The 19,125-nt window shown below is 38.5% G+C and overlaps 1 protein-coding gene across 4 annotated transcripts in view; it reads right to left on the bottom strand.

Annotated features, from left to right (window-relative positions):
* LOC100711820 (protocadherin-15) overlaps window positions 1-19,125 on the bottom strand; it is a 211,969-nt gene that overhangs the window by 155,763 nt on the left and 37,081 nt on the right. For all 4 annotated transcript variants that reach the window (XM_019362588.2, XM_019362590.2, XM_019362589.2 and 1 more), the window contains exons 3-4: window positions 12,066-12,080; window positions 11,521-11,586 (exon numbers count right to left, since the gene is read on the bottom strand). In XM_019362588.2, coding sequence (XP_019218133.1) covers window positions 11,521-11,586; window positions 12,066-12,080 — 81 coding nt within the window. The remainder of the gene's footprint in view (window positions 1-11,520; window positions 11,587-12,065; window positions 12,081-19,125) is intronic.

Raw genomic sequence — 19,125 nt, forward strand, 5'->3', positions numbered from 1 at the left:
CTCCTTGTCATATTTGGTGATGTTCTCGTGTCTTTAACCATAAAGGGCCTGTTTTAGTTTACGGGAAATATTTAAACAGAGAGGAGGCAAAAAAAAAGAAAAAGAAAGAAATAAAAGTGGAAAAAAACAACTACATAAAAAAATGAATCACAATGTATCCGCTTGACACCATTTGTACAGCTCCCAAAAAATGCAAGTGACCCATTACCAGATGCCACGCACTGCATTATTAATCAAAAACACTATTGTGCCCCATCCTGCAGCTGACTATTAGACGCCGGAGGCTTTTACTCTGTATTTGTTCTTACATGAAAGCAACAAATGGATTAGTTAATTGGAGGCGATAACTAATAACACATCTCACTTGGCATCTGCCCTTTCAGCAGATGATGGTACATAACGACCAGGGCTCTGTGCTACGAACCAAGTCCAACTCACCCAAACAACAGGAAATCATGCTGAGCAGTTACACGAAGGCGGTTATTAGCTCGAAAAGTAAACCCAAGGAGTGTGCTCACATGAGAAAGGTCAGCCACAAACACTGACAGGTCTTCTGGCAGTAGAACAGCATATTTTACCAAGATGATTGAAGTATAATATAAGAAAAATATGAAGGGATGAAAAACAGAATGGACAAACTATACAGCAACACAGCTGCAACTAGACAAAAGAGTAGTGGGTGTGAGTAGGTGTGGTAGGAAACAAAAGTACGGTATTTAAACAAAGTGTATGTGTGTGAGCATTTAAAAATCTTTTGGCCAACAGGTACTGACATGTAATTACCATTTCATGATCCACTAAATGAACAGACTACTTTGCTTGTTAAAAAAGACCTAAAAACACTAAGTTTGCATCGTTTATCTGTAACTTTAATATAAGGTCAAGGAGTATAAAGCTTAGGTGCTATTTTCAGGCTCATATAAATATATTAAAAGTTTTAGAAAAAAATAAAATTGCTTTATAATTGCTTGTGGCCAACAGGAAAAAAATGCAGTTAAAGTTGCCTAGGGATCTAAAATTTTCTTTGCAGCTCATTAGAGAAAGATAAAAAACTTTAGAGTGTCTTCAAATTGATTGCTCAGTAGGCTAAGATAGCCATCTCTGTGAACCACCTCCATAACACTGAAACGCAGGGCTAAACCTGAAGTTCACTGCTTTTCTTGAAACCTCCCGTCCTTTTGTCTGAGCTGTAAACTGTCAGCAACATTAGCAACTGCTTTGTAAAAAAAACCTGCTTTTATTTGTGCTCAAAACCAAACATTGTTTTTTTTTCATATGTACAGAAGAAAAATCATTCACCATTACACGCTACAGCAAATCATGCGATGCCAGTCCTTTCACCCCCTTATGTGGCTGTCTTGCAATTCTGGATGACTGGTCCTGTTCTTACTCTTTCTCACCCTTCTCTCCTTCCTCTGCATCCTTTTCCTCTTAAACCTCATTCGTGGTTAGCGCGTTGGTTGTTGCCAACTGCAAAGTCATCACGGCCATGTGACAATTTACATTGGCACCTGAGTATCACTGCACTGAATAATAGGAGTTACGGTTTAGAATAAAATAATTCTGTGTGAGCACTGGTAGAGGAATAGACGAAACAGTTATCATGGATTAAAGGATTACACTTTGCTTTTTTGTGTGTTTACTTTTTTAGTTTTTCCCTAAACAACTTATCCTTTCAAGCTGTTGCAGCACCTTCTTCTCTGTAATCTGGGACTCTCTGAGCTCCTGCACTGATATATTACTGAAATGATGCTAAAGATTGACCTTCTTTTACACTCATGTCTCCAACCAGACCTCATACGTGAAGTTACGAAAACTGAGTGGTGTGCAGCAAGTTACGCCTCATTTGGCTCATGCCGTTGTTCACAAGGGCAACAGCAGTGGTTTCATCAACAGCACTGCTTGTAATGCAACCTAAAGTAAGTCACTTCCATAATCACTTTATATATTTCTGTATTGCAGTAACAAATTTAATTGCTCTACTAAATTCAGCAATCACTTTATAATTTCAGTTATATGACAAAGAAAGTTTTCACATGACCATAAGTAGATCTATGAAAGACTAAGTGCACCTTTACCACTTCCACAGGAATTAAGAGGGTAAGTAGCAGCCAGGTGCTGTTAATCAAATGCACTTGATTAATTGAGCAAATGTCACCACCTCTATAAAAGTAGAAGTTTTTACAGTCTACTGATCCGGAGCATTCAGGTGTGCATTATCACAATGCCACAATCTTTCCCGCATTCGATGTTCCGGCAAATTCACTCCAAGGTCAAACCACACTACTCTCAGAGAAACTTCAGAAAAACAGAGCTACAGCTCACGCTCTGTAGGCCTTGGTTAGCATGTTAAATGTTCATGGCATCACAATAACAAAAAAAACAAAAAAGAACAAATATGTCTTGTTTGGAATGATTACCAGAAGAAAGTGACATCTCTCTAAAAGAAACACGGTGACATGATTTAGGTTTGCAAAGCTGCATCTGAACAAACCACAAGAGATCGGGAACAACATTCTTTGAACAGATGGGACCAAAATGGAGATATTGGACAATAACGTACAACAATAAAAACACCAAATATCAGCACAAACACTTCATACCAACTGTTAAACACAGCGGTGGACAGATGATCATTTACACTTGTTTTTAAGCCGCAGGACCTTTGCACCTTGCAGGTATCAATCATGAACTCCTTTGTACGCGAAATAATCGTAGAGTGAAATGTGCCATCCATCTTACAGTTTGGCCTAAATTAGGTCAGACAACAGGATAATAATCCAGAGCACAGCAGCAAATCTATAAAAGAATGACTGAAAAAGATCAAGGTGCTGCTATAGTCCAGTCAACGTGGCTCCAAAACACTGTAAAAGACTGAGAAAATCTTATAGAAAATGATGCTTCAAGTTAGTGCTACTGAAAGTGGTTCTATGAGTTATTGAATCATGGGGTTAACTTATTGTTTTCTGTACTAATTAAACTATAATATTGATATTCAAGCTAGCAAGCTGGGAGGATTAAAAAATAAATGTGCCTTATTTTATTTGCACTTGTCAGTCAGCTGATTTCCTTTTTTCTTCGAGGGAGAAGAAAAACCTTAGAGTGCTCTAACATTTGAGAAGTACAGATATTATTTTCACTTTTATTGCACAAATGGACAAGAATATTTATGCAAACTGTGCCCAGGCTGGAAACAACTGTCTACTGTTGCTAACATCTTTCCAAACATCTCAAAAGAAAATACTATACCCTGTAGCAGAATGATGCTGAATCTGTGCGAACCGCAGCTAAGCATGATCTCCAACAGGAAACATAAGCAGCGATGAGTCTCCACTCCTACCTGTACCTTATCTGAAATAAAAATCACTGTTGTTGCATCATTTTTTCATACATAGAGGATCGCAACCCTTGTGTGTTGTTCAATCAGCCTGAGAGCTATGCTGGCGGAGGCCTAGGGTCACATGGGCCGCCAGGTACAGGTAGGAGAAGCTAGACTAAGAGTGATCTCTAACTCCAGGTTGGTACAAAAAAATAAAATGAAAAGCAAAACCTTAGTAACAGAAACAACAATGTAGATTTTGTTGCTGCCTTAAGCACCCAAGGGCATACTAGGAGAACCCCACCTGATCTGGCCCATCAGGTTTTAGCAACAAGTGCTTTTGTGTGTAAACGATTACATCTGTGTTCATCTGTGCTCAATGCAACTCAATTTTATAAAACAAAATTACAAAAAACCCAAACGTATGTTGACCAATGCACCAAACAAAAGAGAGAAAATGGATACAAACAAAAAAAGGAATAAAGAAAAAAAAACTACAAAAACTTCTACACCTACAAACTACTGTGTGTATGTTTGTGTGCGTAAGAGAGCCCTAGAAAGTTTTGAAATTAGAAATGAGAGCTAAAGAGAAAGATTCCGACGTGGAGAAAGAGCGAAAAGTTGAGAAGCAAGCAGGATTGTGTTTGCTCGCTGGAAAACGTCTCGTCTGTGTGCACACACCCGTCTGCACACACAACAACATAAACACACGCGCACTGAGCGATCTCATATCTGATCTGCCAGACATAAAATTGGGTCATGGCCTTCTGTGCTACCATGGAAACCATGTCAAATGCTTAGCTGTGATTTGCTGATTTTATATAAACGAGGAACTTTAATGAAATTGGTTTCTTTATATGAGAAATGGGATAGAAAATGGAATTCATTAGGGGGCTTTCATTCCTTACCATCGTCTGGCTATCTCTCTGCTGGTTTTTCTGCTTCTTTCTAGCAAAAATTAAGAAAAAAAACCTCACCAAGACAGGCAAAGAAGCCTGATAGAAATAGTACCTATACCTTGTATAACTGTGTCTAATTTGATACCACAGACCATCTAATGCAAATGGGCTCTTTTCACAGTGACCTCACTTTATAGGATGTGTGACTGAATACAGCACTCAGCAGCATCTGATTAAATTGACCCACGTGTTAAAGCACACGGGCAGAACCATATGAAGCCGCCGGTGTGTGTGGGTGTGCACGAAGGAGGGAATTGCCTGAGAAAAAAGAAACACAAAGAACATTTAGAGAAAAAGGGAAATGAGAAAGACAGCAGAAGAGAAGAAAGATTGGGTTGAACGAGAGGGTGATATAAATAAAGAATAAAGAGAATATTAGGAGTAAATAGAGAGAAAATGAGCATAGTGGCAGTGCATTAATAGAATATTTTACAGGACATTAGCTTAACTGAATGTGGCTGCACTGCTAGTGTGTCATCCAGGTATGAACCATGGGCTGAAAAGTAATCATCACATCTACCTCCTTCTTGAGCGCTTAGTGGGTGGGAAAAGACTCAAGACAAATAGCACTGGATAGGAAGGACAAAAGAAGTAATGAGTGTTGGCTGGCCAAGGTAAATTCGCTTTATCTACCATTTAAGTTGAGATAGTTCAATGGCAGACACATAGAAAAGACATATTAGAGAACATTATAATTTCTAAAAGCATCAAAGTTGTTTTGACTCTTTTACTGAGGTTTTATAGCAGTTTGACTTCCTATAATTTACAACGTTATCGTGTGCAAAATGATGGTTTCTGCTATGTAGCGTTTACTACTCGTGACATCTGTTTGACCACTCTAATCTGTTTTGAAAAAGGCTGAACTGGTCCCTCCAAAATGATAAAAGGAAGAAAAGTAGCGAGATGAGACACTTTTCACAGATGAATCTTCTTTGAAACGAAGCATTCTTTTAACATATCAGCATTTTGAATTCATTTAGTCCATTTTGTTTGGTGTGTGACAAGGGAAGTTAAAATATTGCATTCACACAACAAGTAGAGTCAAGGGCTTTTCACATTATCTGTACCAAAAGTAAGAAAAATAAAATACAATAGATAAATAGGTAAAGGTAGTTTATCAGAAAAAGAGGTAGAATGTGGCCCTTTGCTGGTATTTCTGCATTTTCATTGTTGCATTTGATGTAATTCAATTTTTTGAGTGATAACCTTAATCCAGGGTTGGGCTAAACCAGTCCCAAGGGGGCCAGAAGCCAGTGTACTCCTAGTGCTGGTCCCAAGCCTGGATAAATGGGGAGAACTGCATAAAGGTGAAGATAGAGGAAGAAGAGAGTGGGAAGGAGTATTCAGAGGGTGTGAGAAAGAAGAAAAAGGTAGCAATGAGAGTATAGGGAATTTAAATGTAGGGACTATAACTATTTAAGGGTGGGAGCTGGCTGATAGGAAGGAAACTAGATGTGTTGTGTGTGCAGGACACCAGGTGGAAGAGAGTCAAGGCTAGGAGCATCAAAGATGGATTCAAACTGTTCTACCGTAGGAAGGAAATGTAATGAAACGGAAGTAATCTTGAAGGAAGAGTGCGTGAGTTGTGTTGTGGAGGTAAACAGATTGTAGGAAGTGGTTATGTTGAATGTGGTGATGTTGTATGGCCTACAATGTGAATGTCAAAAGAGAAAAAGGAATTCTGGAGTAAGTTGGATGAAGGGGTAGAGAGTCATGATTGGAACAGACTTGAGTGGACATGCATGTGAAGGGAACAGAGGTGACGAGGAGGTCTTGGGTAGGTGCAGAAATGCAGAAAGGACATATGGTGATGAGTTTTGCAAAAATGGCTGTGGTATACTTCAAAAAGAGGGAGGAACATAAGGTGACATAAGAGTGGGAGAAGCTGCACACAGAGGACTATATCTTGTGCGGAGGAGAGACAGGAGACTGCAAAGTGGTGTCAGGGGAGAATCGAATGGTAGTTTGCAAATCAAGAAGAGGAACTGAGTGAAGGCAGAGGCAAGGATTAGATGGTGGAGGATAAGGTCGAAGAATGTTGCAGAGTTCAGGGAAGACTTAAGATGGGCTCTCGGCGGTACAGTGGGGAAGAGTTACAATATGAATGGAAGTGTAGCTGCAGTTGTGAGAAAAACTGCTAAGAGAGTGTCTTCATATGTCCTCTGGAAAGAGGAAAGAAGACGAGGAGATCTGGTGGTGGAATGGGGAAGTACTGGGAAGTATTCAAAGGAAGCACTTAATAAAAAAGTGGGGTAGTCAGGGAGATGAAGAGAGTAGACAGGAGTATTGGGAGGCTAGCTGTACTGTAACGAAAGAGGTGGCAAAGGAAAAAGCTTGTAGTGTGTGTTGTACATGAGGCTAGGCACTAAGGAAGGAGACAAGGATTTTCATCAGTTGACTAGAGCTTGAAATCAAAGCTACCAAGGATATGCAGAAAAGCATGCGAGGGTGGTGCAGGACATGCATGAAGTAGTAGGAGTGACAGATGGGTTCAAGGTGGGGGGGATTAAATCATTAATTGGTTCTGAGCCCCTTCAGGTATGCATTGTTGATGGACAAATTGAAAGATGAGGTCAATTTGTCCATGAGTCTCCGTGGGCTGTGATATTTGTAAATAATATTGTGATCTATAGTGAGAGTCTGGAGAGGTGGAGGTATGCTCTGGAGAGAAGAGGAAGGAAAGTCAGCAGAAGCAAGACAGAAGACATGTGCGTGAATGAGAGGAAGGCAGATGGAATGGTGAAGATGTAATGAGTAGGGATAGTGGTAGATGACAGGTAGATGAGTTTAAATACCTGGGGCCAGCACAAGAAAGGTGACGAAAAGAGTGTTGGCAGGGTGTAGTGGGTGGAGACAAGTGTCGGGTGATTTGTGACAGAAGGATAGCAGCAATAGTGAAGGGAATGTTTACAAGATGGTACTAGGGCCTGCTATGATGTATGGTTAGGAGACAGTGGCAGTGACAAAAAGACAGTAAGCCAAGCTGGAGGTGACAGAGTTGAAGATGATAAGATTCGTGTTAGGAGTGACGAGAAGGGATTAGAGAAGGACAGCTCAGTTTGAGCAGTGTGGAGACAATGTAAGGGTGACAAGGCTAATGTAGTTTAGATATGTCCAGAGGAAGGTTATAGCAGATGTCTTGGACAGGATATTAAAAAAAAATTTAAATCAGGGAAAGGGAAAACTTAAAGGGTGGCTAAAGTGGTCACAGGTGTTTATTGATGACGTGGCTGCCGATTGAAGTTGCAGGATGAATTCTGAAGTGTACAGGGCTGTACTCTGCTCAGACTCAGCCACTTCCATTTGATTTTCAATGATAATGACCCAAAGCACACATAAAAGCAACATATAAGTTTCTCCAGGCAAAGGAATGGTATATTCTTCAATAGTCAAGTTGGTTACTTGAGTTCAACCCAACTGTGCATTTTTGTGCAAGTGCATGCTTTTTAGTTACCGAGGACAAAACTGAAGGCAGAGAGAAGAGATGCACAAATGAGCAGCAACAAAAGGGGGCTGTAGTAAAGGCCTAGCAGAGTATCTCAAGGAAGTAAACACAGCATTTGGTGATGTCTTTGGGTTCAAGACTTCAGGCAGTCATTGACTGCAAAGGATTTTCATCAACTATTAAAAACTTTTATTTAAAATGAAAATTGAAGACTGTTGAACATCTGTAATTACTAAACAGTTAATCCAATACTTTTGTCTGTACTTTAATCACATCCTGATGTGCCTCTTTCCAAAAACCTACAGGCGTAACTATAATGTCTAGCAACTTTGGTGGACCCTTAGTAAACACTGAGCTATTATATTTTGCTGCTTTTTCTCAAAGTGCAGACTAATAACTGTTTTATTTAGCTTGCAGCTACGTTATTATCAGTGCAAGCTAGATTAACAAACCTCAGTATATTTACAGCAGTACATTAATATTAGAAATAGCAGCAAGCAAAGCTGATTAGATGCAAAAATTGAGCAAACATTTTCCAACTTGTTAGTCTCCCTCTCTTTTCTCTTGTCTTTCTTCGACTCTCTCCCGTTTGCTAACACCAACCCGAGATAATCAACCTAAAGCTACAACCTCTATTAAATCTGTAACACTATTTCACAGTTGTAGAGCAATACATGCCATAATGCATACAAACAATTCCAAGGCTAAATTATTCTTCACCAGCCCCGTTAGGAAGATTACGGCTTAAACAGGCACACACTTGGATATTCAATATGTACACAATTACTGCACCGACAAATGAATCACACAACGTTAAACAATATGGCCAAGCTATTACCTATGATATATTTAATTCAAACAAACTATTTAGTAGTTAAGAGACTTTTTTTTTTTAAATTAAAGGGTAGGAATTCGTTTGGTAATTGGTTACTGTCCCTAACAATTCAAAATCCCCCCCCCAACTATCAACACTAACACTGTTAAGGGTGACTGTATCTAATGTTCAGACATTTCATTTAGAGTAAATGTTCAGAAGTGTTCAGACCCAAAAATAAAATGTGAAGGATTTAAATGAATTTTACATGATAGAAATGCTGAAACTGAGAAAAGCAACATGATATGTGAACAACACATGTTGTGTTATCTTTTCTGTCAGAAAACAAACCTCATACTGACAACATTACTCACACGATGCTACTGTATAGTACAGTAAAACCACACTATATACACTCGCCGCTTTAGTAGGCACGCATGTTCAACTGCTCATTAATGCACATATCTAATCGGCCAATCACATGGTAGTAACTCAGCACATTTAGGAATGAAGACATGGTAAAGAGGACCTGCTGAGGTTCAAACTGAGCATCAGAACAGGGAATAAAGGTGTTTAAGTTACTTTACATGTGGCACGGTTGCTGGTGATATACGTGCTGGTTTGAGTATTTCGGACACTGCTGTTGGTTGGGACAGCTTCAGTGCTGCTACTGAAAGTGTGTGACTTATCAGGCTCTTTCATACATATCTGAAAAAAGGTCTGAAGTGATTTGATTGAAAACTAATGCAGTGAAGCTGAGAAATCTGTAGTTCTGACTGACAAAAGTACAAACTGTCTCTGATGAGTTCTGAGATTCAAATAGGGACTGCGAGAGCTGTAGCAAAGCGATCGAGAAAAGCTGCAACAAGGTTGCGAGGTGCTTCACAGAAAAACAAATGCAGATGTCAACATCTGGATTCCAACAGCTGCTTGAATGAAACCACAATGAAAATGTGTAAATAAAACTAAAACTAGTCATACACAATAATCATGCTCAATATTGTGCTTTTAACTTCTGATGTGATGAAACTGCTAGTGTTTACTCGCCTGACAAATCCAAGCTTGAATTTCAATGTCGAGTTATCTACTTATCTTTTCATTTTATCAACCAGTCTCTTTTTCTCAGACCAAAGACCAACACCCTGGAGTCCCCTATTCTCTGTTGACACTGAGCCCGGTGTTTTGTGCATTTAATGAAGCTGCCAGCGGAGGACCAGTGAGGCGTAGTTTTCTCAAACTAAAGGCTCTGCACTCGTCTTCTTGCTCTTGCGTGTGGTCTCCCACTTTATTTTTTTCTTTGTCTGATTAGTAATATTCACTGTTTTTGGACTCTCAAGTTTTTCAATTTTCTCTAGCCTAATTTATTTGCTTCTTTAATCAGCAGAACAGTCTTCACCTGTGCTATTATAATTGGAAAAACTGGTTTTTCCTGTGGTCAATCAACCTTTCAACATAATGAACTTGTATTAGGTAACAATTTTCTACAGTACACGAAAGTGATTTTTGCTGAAAATGAGACTCTATAGTACTGTGTAGATGTTCCACTAAAATCTTTTTTTTTAAAATAACAGCACACTTGTTTGATTGATGATTTATAGCATTTATGATTTTATGATTAAATGTTTTCTCAGATTAAAACTATTTTTTTTAATCTTTAAACAAAAAACAACAACGAAAATAAAAAGAACACTAATGACGTTTCACTAGTAAAACATATTAGTGTTAATTGAAAGCCCTACATGAAATCAACACTTCCAGGCTGATTACCAAAAGCACCAGGAAAATAAAAGGATAGGTAGCTTTGTGTGATGCATTAAGCCATTAACAGATACAGATGCCAGCTGGGTTTATGGAAGGCATTGCTCTCCTCTCTGTTTGGTTCTGCTATGCTAATCTTTGTTCACGTCAGTTAGGATTACTATAATCAGGTCTCACATTTTAAAACTTTGTGAAAAACCAGACATAGCAAACATTCTCCTCCAAGCAGTAATCTAAAGGCTGGAGGCTGGAGATACGAGAGCAATTTAACAATACAGATCAAGTTGTCCATCCATACTTTACCTTTATTTGCAAATGCATCTGCTTTGATCTACTTTACTAAAGCAGGGAATAAATTAATCCATCCCTCAACACATAATCTGCTCTGTATTACACAAAAATCATGATGCTAGACATGCCAACCTAAGTAGACTCTAGGAATGTGTGTTTGTTTACATCCCTTTGGTCTAAATGGCACAGATGTCGAACCAGGGTCCACTAATGAGCCATAAAGCCCTTAAACAATTTGAGCTGGAGACAAAAACACACCAAAGAGAAGAGAAGAGAAGAGAAGAGAAGAGAAGAGAAGAGAAGAGAAGAGAAGTCCACATAATAGGAAACACAATTAGTTATAAACTCTAAAAATACTGACAAAGTCATCATAACCCAGCCTCTAAACACAAGATTTTCATAAACCTTAATATAGCTTGCATCAACCCACTTCACTTTTGAAAGTTTAATAAAAGGCACCTCTTCCATAGCTGTCGGTTTAATGTGAAGCTTTGTCTGGAGACAGTGAAACAAAGGTAACAAAACCGACCAGCAAGCAACTTCAAAACTTAATAATTAACACATTTCACCTCAAAACCAAGATCTTGTTGTCACTTCTAAGTTGCCAGGCAACTAGTAAAGACGCCAAGAAGTTACTGTGACCAGATCGAAATAGCACATATAGAAAAACACAATGGCAGTTTGAACCGTTCATTAGTTCAAATGAGATGAGGCTTCAACTATGACCCAGTTGGCACAGAATATTTTAATGAGGGCACACCGCATGCTATTCCAATCAGCGTCTTTTAAAGGTCAAGATTTTCCAACAGTGTTTGCCTAACATACGCTAAAAGGTGGTAATCATACTGAAGTGGTTGCCCATCACATCTTGAGTGTAGACCATTTTTTAAATCTCCTTGTGAAGCATTAAACAAGAAAAAAAAGAATACTTTACCATTGGGGCTTTCTTCATCGATGGCAACTATGGTAGCAGGAGGACCCGAGCGGGAAAGTTTACATTCTGGATAGAAAAATAGAGAAAAAAGAAACATATAAAGTTACCATTAATACACTACTGAATGTTGAGCTTCATTATTCAATTTCATTTTAAATGGTCCTCTAAGTACTTGGTAGTACTTAGAGGACAGATCTTTTTTCTTTTCTTTTTACAGGGTTGCACTACCATGTGTAAGAAAAGGTCTAAGGGCAACTCCACAGAGATTGAAAAGGAAAGCTTGGCAGACATAATCTGTTGCTTATGACCTCATTTTTCTCTTTACAGAGAGAGGAAATGATTCTGTAGGCCAGTCGAATTATATCGCGGGAATGAAAGGCGTATAAATAAGGTGAGGTGGAGTAAGGAAGGCAAGAACTGACAGTACAGAGACTGACAGACGCAGCCCACTATAACCATCTCTGTAAGGTTGGAAAGGGTTAATAAACTAGCACAGTGACTGAACACACAGTTAACAGAGAAAGAAAAAGGAGGAATGTTCTCACCCTCATATTGCCAGTCTGCATCAAGAGCCAGCCCCACCGCACCAGGAAGGAGAGAGAGGGGAAAAGAAAGGTAGCAGTGAACAGAGGAGAAGAAGAAAGAGAAATTAGGAGAAAATTTTCACTTGAGATCAGAATTAACTATCAGAACAAAGACAAAAGGTAAAGACGAGGGAGTCAAACATGAAATGCAGTAAGCAGGTTCAAAGATTTGAAGATGATAGCCAATTTCTGCCAATCTTTCTGAGCTTTCCCAACATCTCTCAGAGCCATCACCCACAATTTACTGTATTACGAGAAGAAATTATTTCAAAACTGGCCAGAAGCTAAAAACTGTCTCATTCGGAGGGAAAAGAGCATCGACATTCAAACATTCTCTTTCATCTATTTCCCTGTTCTTGGGAGATACGGTGAAAAAAAAAGAACACCCACATTCACCTGACAAGCCGATATTACTGTACAGCTCTCGAGGATGGTTGGGAAAGTCCCAGAGGAAGGGTGGAAGATGGATATCTGCTCACCTAGAAAATAGACTTCATGGAACAATGATCACACTTTCTCTCTCTCGTACCCTCTTGCTCTGCCTTTCCACGATAAAGCATTACAACTGTGTGACATCAGAGATTATATCAGATGTCGGTGATGTGGTGTGTTGTATTTTCATGTAGAATGAAGCTCCCAAATGGGAACTATTTGTCTGTTAAGACAAATAGTTCATATTAGCTTATCTTTCTGCTAAAAATACCAGATTTCCAGTTTGTCATGAATGTTTTCTTTGTCCATACTGTAAAAATCCAACCACGTCACTCACTCAATAAAAAAATCTATTGAAATCTATGAAATAATTCTACAATAGCTAATGTAAAAGCAGAAATGTAACTGTGAAAAAATAAAATCGAGGGCGACTCAAACTGTCTTACTCTATATTTCCTCAAAAATGGAATCCGGTCATGGTACAGGTGATAATCTCAAAGTCTTAATAGCGTTAGGAAACACAAACATATTAAACCTTAATAAATGAATGCACAAACACAACAACACAGATGCTCTCAGACAGCCACACTGCATGGCACAATTAAGCAATTAAAATTCAATCATGTTCCGTGTCAGCAGACTACCTACAGCAGGGTTTAAGGTAAACTAAAAATTGAAATGCTGAAATTAAATAAATTTAGCGCGGTAAATCTAATATTCTAACTTTATTTCCTTTCTAAAGTAATTGAAATTGAATACATTGGATTAACTTGTACTATTATATTGGAGCAGCACTAATGCAAAGCGCACACAGTGTGCCGCCACTTAGGTTTTAATTAAAAAGTAAGTAGCAAATGTTCAGTTTAGATGATGTTACAATAATGTGTTTAACTCATTTTTATATTAAGCTGACTAAATTCTGTGAAAGAGGTGAAGGAAAAAATAAGTCGCAAACTGAGATGACTTTGAAATGAATGAATAAATATAAAATGAAAGAATATTTAAACATGTAAATACTCAATCATTTTTCTTCTCGACCGATTTCATTTGTGCTTTAAATAAGTTGGCATAGTAAATAACTGTTGCTCTTCTTTTTTTGCATTGCTAATGGCAGATTAAAGACAAAGGTGATACATTAGCATCACCAGCTGTCTCTGGTATTTCCGCAGAGCCCCAGAACATAACCAGTAAATAATTATGCACAACCTCACAAACATTCAGAAAAAGAAACAGAAACAGCTAGCTGAAACAGAGCAGAAACAGTTTCAGTATTCATTTAAATTCACATTTATTCACATTTAAATTTATTGCCATTTGCAGTTACAATGAAATGAAATGCTAATCACTAGCATTGGTATGCTAATATCAAGTTAGCCTAGCTAGCTTAGCACCAGTAGATGGTTAGTGTTGTGGTAGTACTGACTCCCATTCTGTCTCATCCAACTACCACTACCATCTATGTGTTCTTCAATATACAAAGCAGTACACCCTACGCTGACTGGTAGGTTGAGCAAATGGCTCATAATTTGTGTTGTGTGGGTAACTCAACATAAATTTACACCATTTTTTGAGGCTGCTAATGGTCTTCAGATGTACTGTTGCCGCATTCCATTTGTCTCAGGAGGAGGATGTCAGCGCTGGAAGTGACATCACTCCAGAGTATATTGAAAATAAAGTTTCAAAAAAAGCTTTATTTATTGATTTTTGCACCTTAGGAAGGTAACGCCATGTATACATAACTAGCAATACAGCACAATGCTTGAATTTTTTTGCACTTAAAGAAGCGGTCAAAGCATATGTGAATGCTTACTGCTCAACTTTGTGAAAAACAATTACTGCATGATGCCACAGAAATAATGGGTTTCAGAGCACAGTGTGTAAAGTGAAACAGCCTTATCAAATACCAGAGTCAGCTTGTAATTGGTCAAATCAGTAGGTTGCTTCTGCAAGATATAAGTTCCTCTGACTTAGTGGTTTGTAACTGTCATGCACACACTTAAACTCTGTGAGATACATAAATCACTCTTTCTCCTGAGCCAAAATGACTACATTAAATTTGTGGACTTTCAATTCATCAACTTCAAAGAAAATGGTATAAAAGTGGTATGAAACTCAATCTTAAGATAAAGTTGTTCTGGGTTCATATGTTAGTTAAATTTAAATTTATCATCTTTCTATATCATATTGATAAAACACAATTGCTGCCTTAATTTCCCATTTTTTTCAATATTTCATGGGAAATGAAAAAATCTTCCTTTACTGCACACAAGTAATAGTGTATAATATTATTTTTGTGGGTTAGATAGCTAGATATTTAAAGCAAAAGACTTTGGCACAGAAGAATAATCTTCTGTAACCCAAATATTTTTTATGCCTACATCATCCACAGTCCTGTTCATTTCTTGAAAAATACACATATTTCCCTGGATGTCAAGCTGTGTCATGGCTTCCAGGCAGGCTTTGAATGTTTTATTAGTTAACTCAGAAAATATTTTCTCCCTCAAACCAAATGATGTGTCTAGACATATTCATAAGCTGTATGTGTTTTAATTGCAAGTCTCTTGTGCAGCAATGGCCAGCATAATTATCTGGACACTCAAAGAGTAAGTAATCTACTCCAATACAACTGCTCTTACACATAATTTAGAGTTTCACAAAGTTTAAGCATTTTCCAATTTTGCCGTTGTTGTCGAGAAGGCGACGGGCCACGATGTCCATGCCTTTTACCCCTCTGAAGCTTTTTTCTAAGGGTGGATTTCAGGTTAGCAACCGAGAAAGAGGATTGAGCCATGGAACAATAGTCACTAGTTACATCACACTCTCCCAGCTGGTGGATGAGGGTGTGGATGTGTGTGTGCGAACAGCAGATGACAGATGTGTATCCCCTGCCTCACTGCCTTTTTATCCTTCAGTGTAAGCTGATGCCCCTCATATATTACTAACCAGCCATTTGTTCTCCACGGGGCACCTCAGTTTCTCAGTCTCTCTCTACCCACCATCTCTCCTCTTCCCTGTCTCCTCTAATTTGCCTCCTTCTTTCTACCTGTCAGCCTGATTTCCCCCTCAAATAATAAAAATTAAACAGTATGAAACAGTAAACAGCCTGGGTTGTAAGTTAAAGTGGCAGATGAACATGATGAGATTTCCCCAGATGAAATGAGCTAAATCTTTTAAGGTCGTGCTAATTTAAAGTTTCTCTCAAGTGCAGTGAATTCTTCCAGAATAAATATTGATTAAAGCAAATTCTTCCAAGTGTTTGCACAAAGATGGAATGAATTTTGTTGCCACTCTGTTACCAGTTTCCAAATTAAATAATGCATTAAAGCAATCCTCTGTTTCGCTGATGAAGAGTCACATTCACAGAAATTCAAATTCTCTGCTCTTTATTTCAAAAGGTCACAGGCATATTTTCACACCCATTAAAGTGGCTCACGAGACAGTTAGCATTCTCAAGCATACAGGCGCTCATATCATATCCTGCAAGTATCTACTCATGTTCACCTTCAAAACTTTACCTGTATATTTTTATTCTCTCATTGATATGTACTTGTCTTCCTGTAAGCGCTCACAGAATCTCCTTTAAGGATACACTTTTGCTCTCATCTTTCAAAGTTTCTTGTAAAGAAATATATAATCACTGAAATGACTTTGTGCACGAGCAAGTGAATAAATCCATCTAATGCCAGCTTCCTGTCAAGCTGATGAAAAGCTCCACTGAGAACTGTGCAAGGGGAATTGGGGTGAAGCATTCAAGGTGCGGAGCTCATAAAAAAGACTTAAAACTTTAAAATTCAGACAATATCACAGGTAGTCACAGAAAAAAAAGAGAGAAAAGTTTAAATCCTTTCAGTTTTATCATCATCAAGCACGTCTTTATTTAAACTCGGGGCGTTTCAATCAATAACTCCTTTATTTACTATTCAAATGCAGTCCATCTAAATTTGGCAGGCACAATAAGCAGGTACAGGTTGCCAAGAGTGGCAGAGAAAAAAAGTCCCCATTAAGAACAAAGTTGACTAAGAAAAAACAGAGAAGTGACTTTGACTGTTAACGACCAAAGCAGTGATCCGCAGTCAAACCAGGCTCGAGCTTGCAGAAAATGACTGTCATTGTTTTCAGTACATACAGACCCATAACCAAGCAACTGTCTCCTTGGTACAAACATATGCATGTTGCTTAGGACATGTTTTCCACAACTCCATGTGGACACTGACACCACTTTACACAGTTTATACAATCTAACCCTTATGTCAGTCTGCTCCCGCACACACTCACGCATCCTAGAGTTACCATAAAATATACATGTTGAGGCCGTGACTCAGTGGGACACCTGGACAAGCCTAACTGTGAGTTTCTATGGCTACGTTCACACTGCAGGCGAAAGCGCATCAAATCCGACTTTTCTGAGTGACCCATATCCGATCATGGTATGACAGTGTGAACGGCACAAATCCAATATTTTCAAATCCGACCTGGGTCACTTTCGTATGTGGTACTGAATCTGATCCATATCCGATGTTTCAGAAAGCGACTGCTGTTTGAACGGTCATGTCGCATTAAATCCGTCTTTTACGTCACTGACACAAGACAGACGCCAATTATCAGCGCCGGAGAAGTGCCCGAGAAGATATCGCGAACGCTTCCTGGCCATCCAGTGTAGATGTCAGTGAAACTGTTGGGAAGACAATGTTGGAGAAACGTGAACATTTTATTTGTAGCTACTGTATAATCTGCAGATTCTGATAGAAATCTGCAACTATCCTTTGAAACACCGCCCCTCTCTAAAACAGCAGTAAGGATAATTATTAAATTATTAATTATTGTAAATAACAAAATAACATTATAACTTAAAGCAAAATTGGGAAACGTAAAGTCCGAAACAAGTCTTTATATTAAGGGCCATCAGTCAAACAATACTGTTTGCTCTGGGTCTAAACAGAGCGCGTTGTGTGTGACGTCTTCTTCTGCGCATGCGGGCCGCTTTGAGGGTTCACACTAGAGCGCGTTTGCTGTCACATTTTATTTGTAGTGTGAACAACCAGACAAAAAAATCGGATTTGATCAAAAAATCGCAATTGAACATTAAGACCTGCAGTGTGAACGTAGCCTATCTGATTGGATACAAAGAATGAGTTACTCCACACTGAGAAGACAGAGTGCATTAATGCATTGATCTTGTATTATTGTGACCCAAGTAAAAGAATTATTTGACATTCCTTAATAATAAACATAGCATTTTAATTATTGAGTTTTAGAGCCAAGCTTTGGCTAAGGCCACATTTCTCCATTTCCATTCCTTATTTTCATTTCCAGTCAACCTTTAAATGCATCTAGATATATGTGTGGCATAGCAGAGAAGCTGTTGGGAAAATAAGTTAGGGGAAGCCTAGATGACCTGAAAGACACTAAATGTAAGAAATTAAGAGTTTTGACGTCAGTGAGTTTTGCAGGCCACACATGATATAGATGGACTTTGTCTTGAACCACTGTGTGTCTTGAAGTTTTGCAGACCTGAATGCAGGGGACTAAACTAAAATGTATTATCATAAGCTCACATAAAAAAAGACCCAAAAAATTCCACTTTAAATTACAACATTTGTAATCCCCCTACAAAGGCCAAGAAATCCAAATACCAGCTATCTCTGGGTACACAAGAGGCACATAGCAATGTGGAGGACAAAGCAAAGAATAAGGAGAGACTCCGACAGTATATACACAAGATAACAAAGGGAGAGGTAACAGATGGGGAACACAGCTGAAACCAATCAGGCACAACGAGACAAAGCAAAAAACCAAGTCAAGTAAAAGTAAATAGAAAGCACCAGAGACACTGGGTGTCAAAATAAAGCAGGAAGCAAATAAACAGGGAAATACCTAACACGGAATCAAACACTTTCCTTGAGCAGTTGCAAAAGTAAAATAAAATGAAATAAAATGAAAACTCGGGGAGGGGTGCCCAAGGGTCCCCTTGCCCCACCACCTTTGAAACTTCATAGTTAGTCGCCATGGATCGAATAAGATCTAGCTTTGAAATTTATTTATGAACCTGTTCTCTGATTTCAGCTAATCCCCATGCTAAACCACACATGTGTGTTAAGACAGCTATTAATATTAGCTTCTGAATATATCATTCGATAACAAATTAATAGTGTGTCTGCAGGAGTTTCATTCATGGCAGGAAGTCTGATGGTGTGGACTAACGTGACAGATTGCTGAGCCAAGGTTGCTTTCTTCCCAAATGACAGTGAAGAACACCACAGACATCCCTGATCTTTCAGAGCCATCACCTTGGCCTGCATCCATTTAAATAATTGATTCATTTCATCAGATGATGTTTCAGATTGGCTGTGTGAGTGATGTATAGTTAGCTATCTTACAGGGTACTTGTTATTTATGTATGTTAATATAAAAAAACAAATCTTCACATTTTGGCGTACACATATAATCAATTTTTTGCAGATGAGAACATCAATCTTACTGCATATCTGTAAAATGAAAAGGAAGCTGTAGTGAGCTATTAAAGCTAGTTTAGCATAGCTACACACTGGAAACAAGGTATAATGGCTAATATAGCTCCACATAAAGGTTG

The sequence above is a fragment of the Oreochromis niloticus genome, linkage group LG8 (genome assembly GCF_001858045.2).
Source record: "Oreochromis niloticus isolate F11D_XX linkage group LG8, O_niloticus_UMD_NMBU, whole genome shotgun sequence".
NCBI lineage: Eukaryota > Metazoa > Chordata > Actinopteri > Cichliformes > Cichlidae > Oreochromis > Oreochromis niloticus.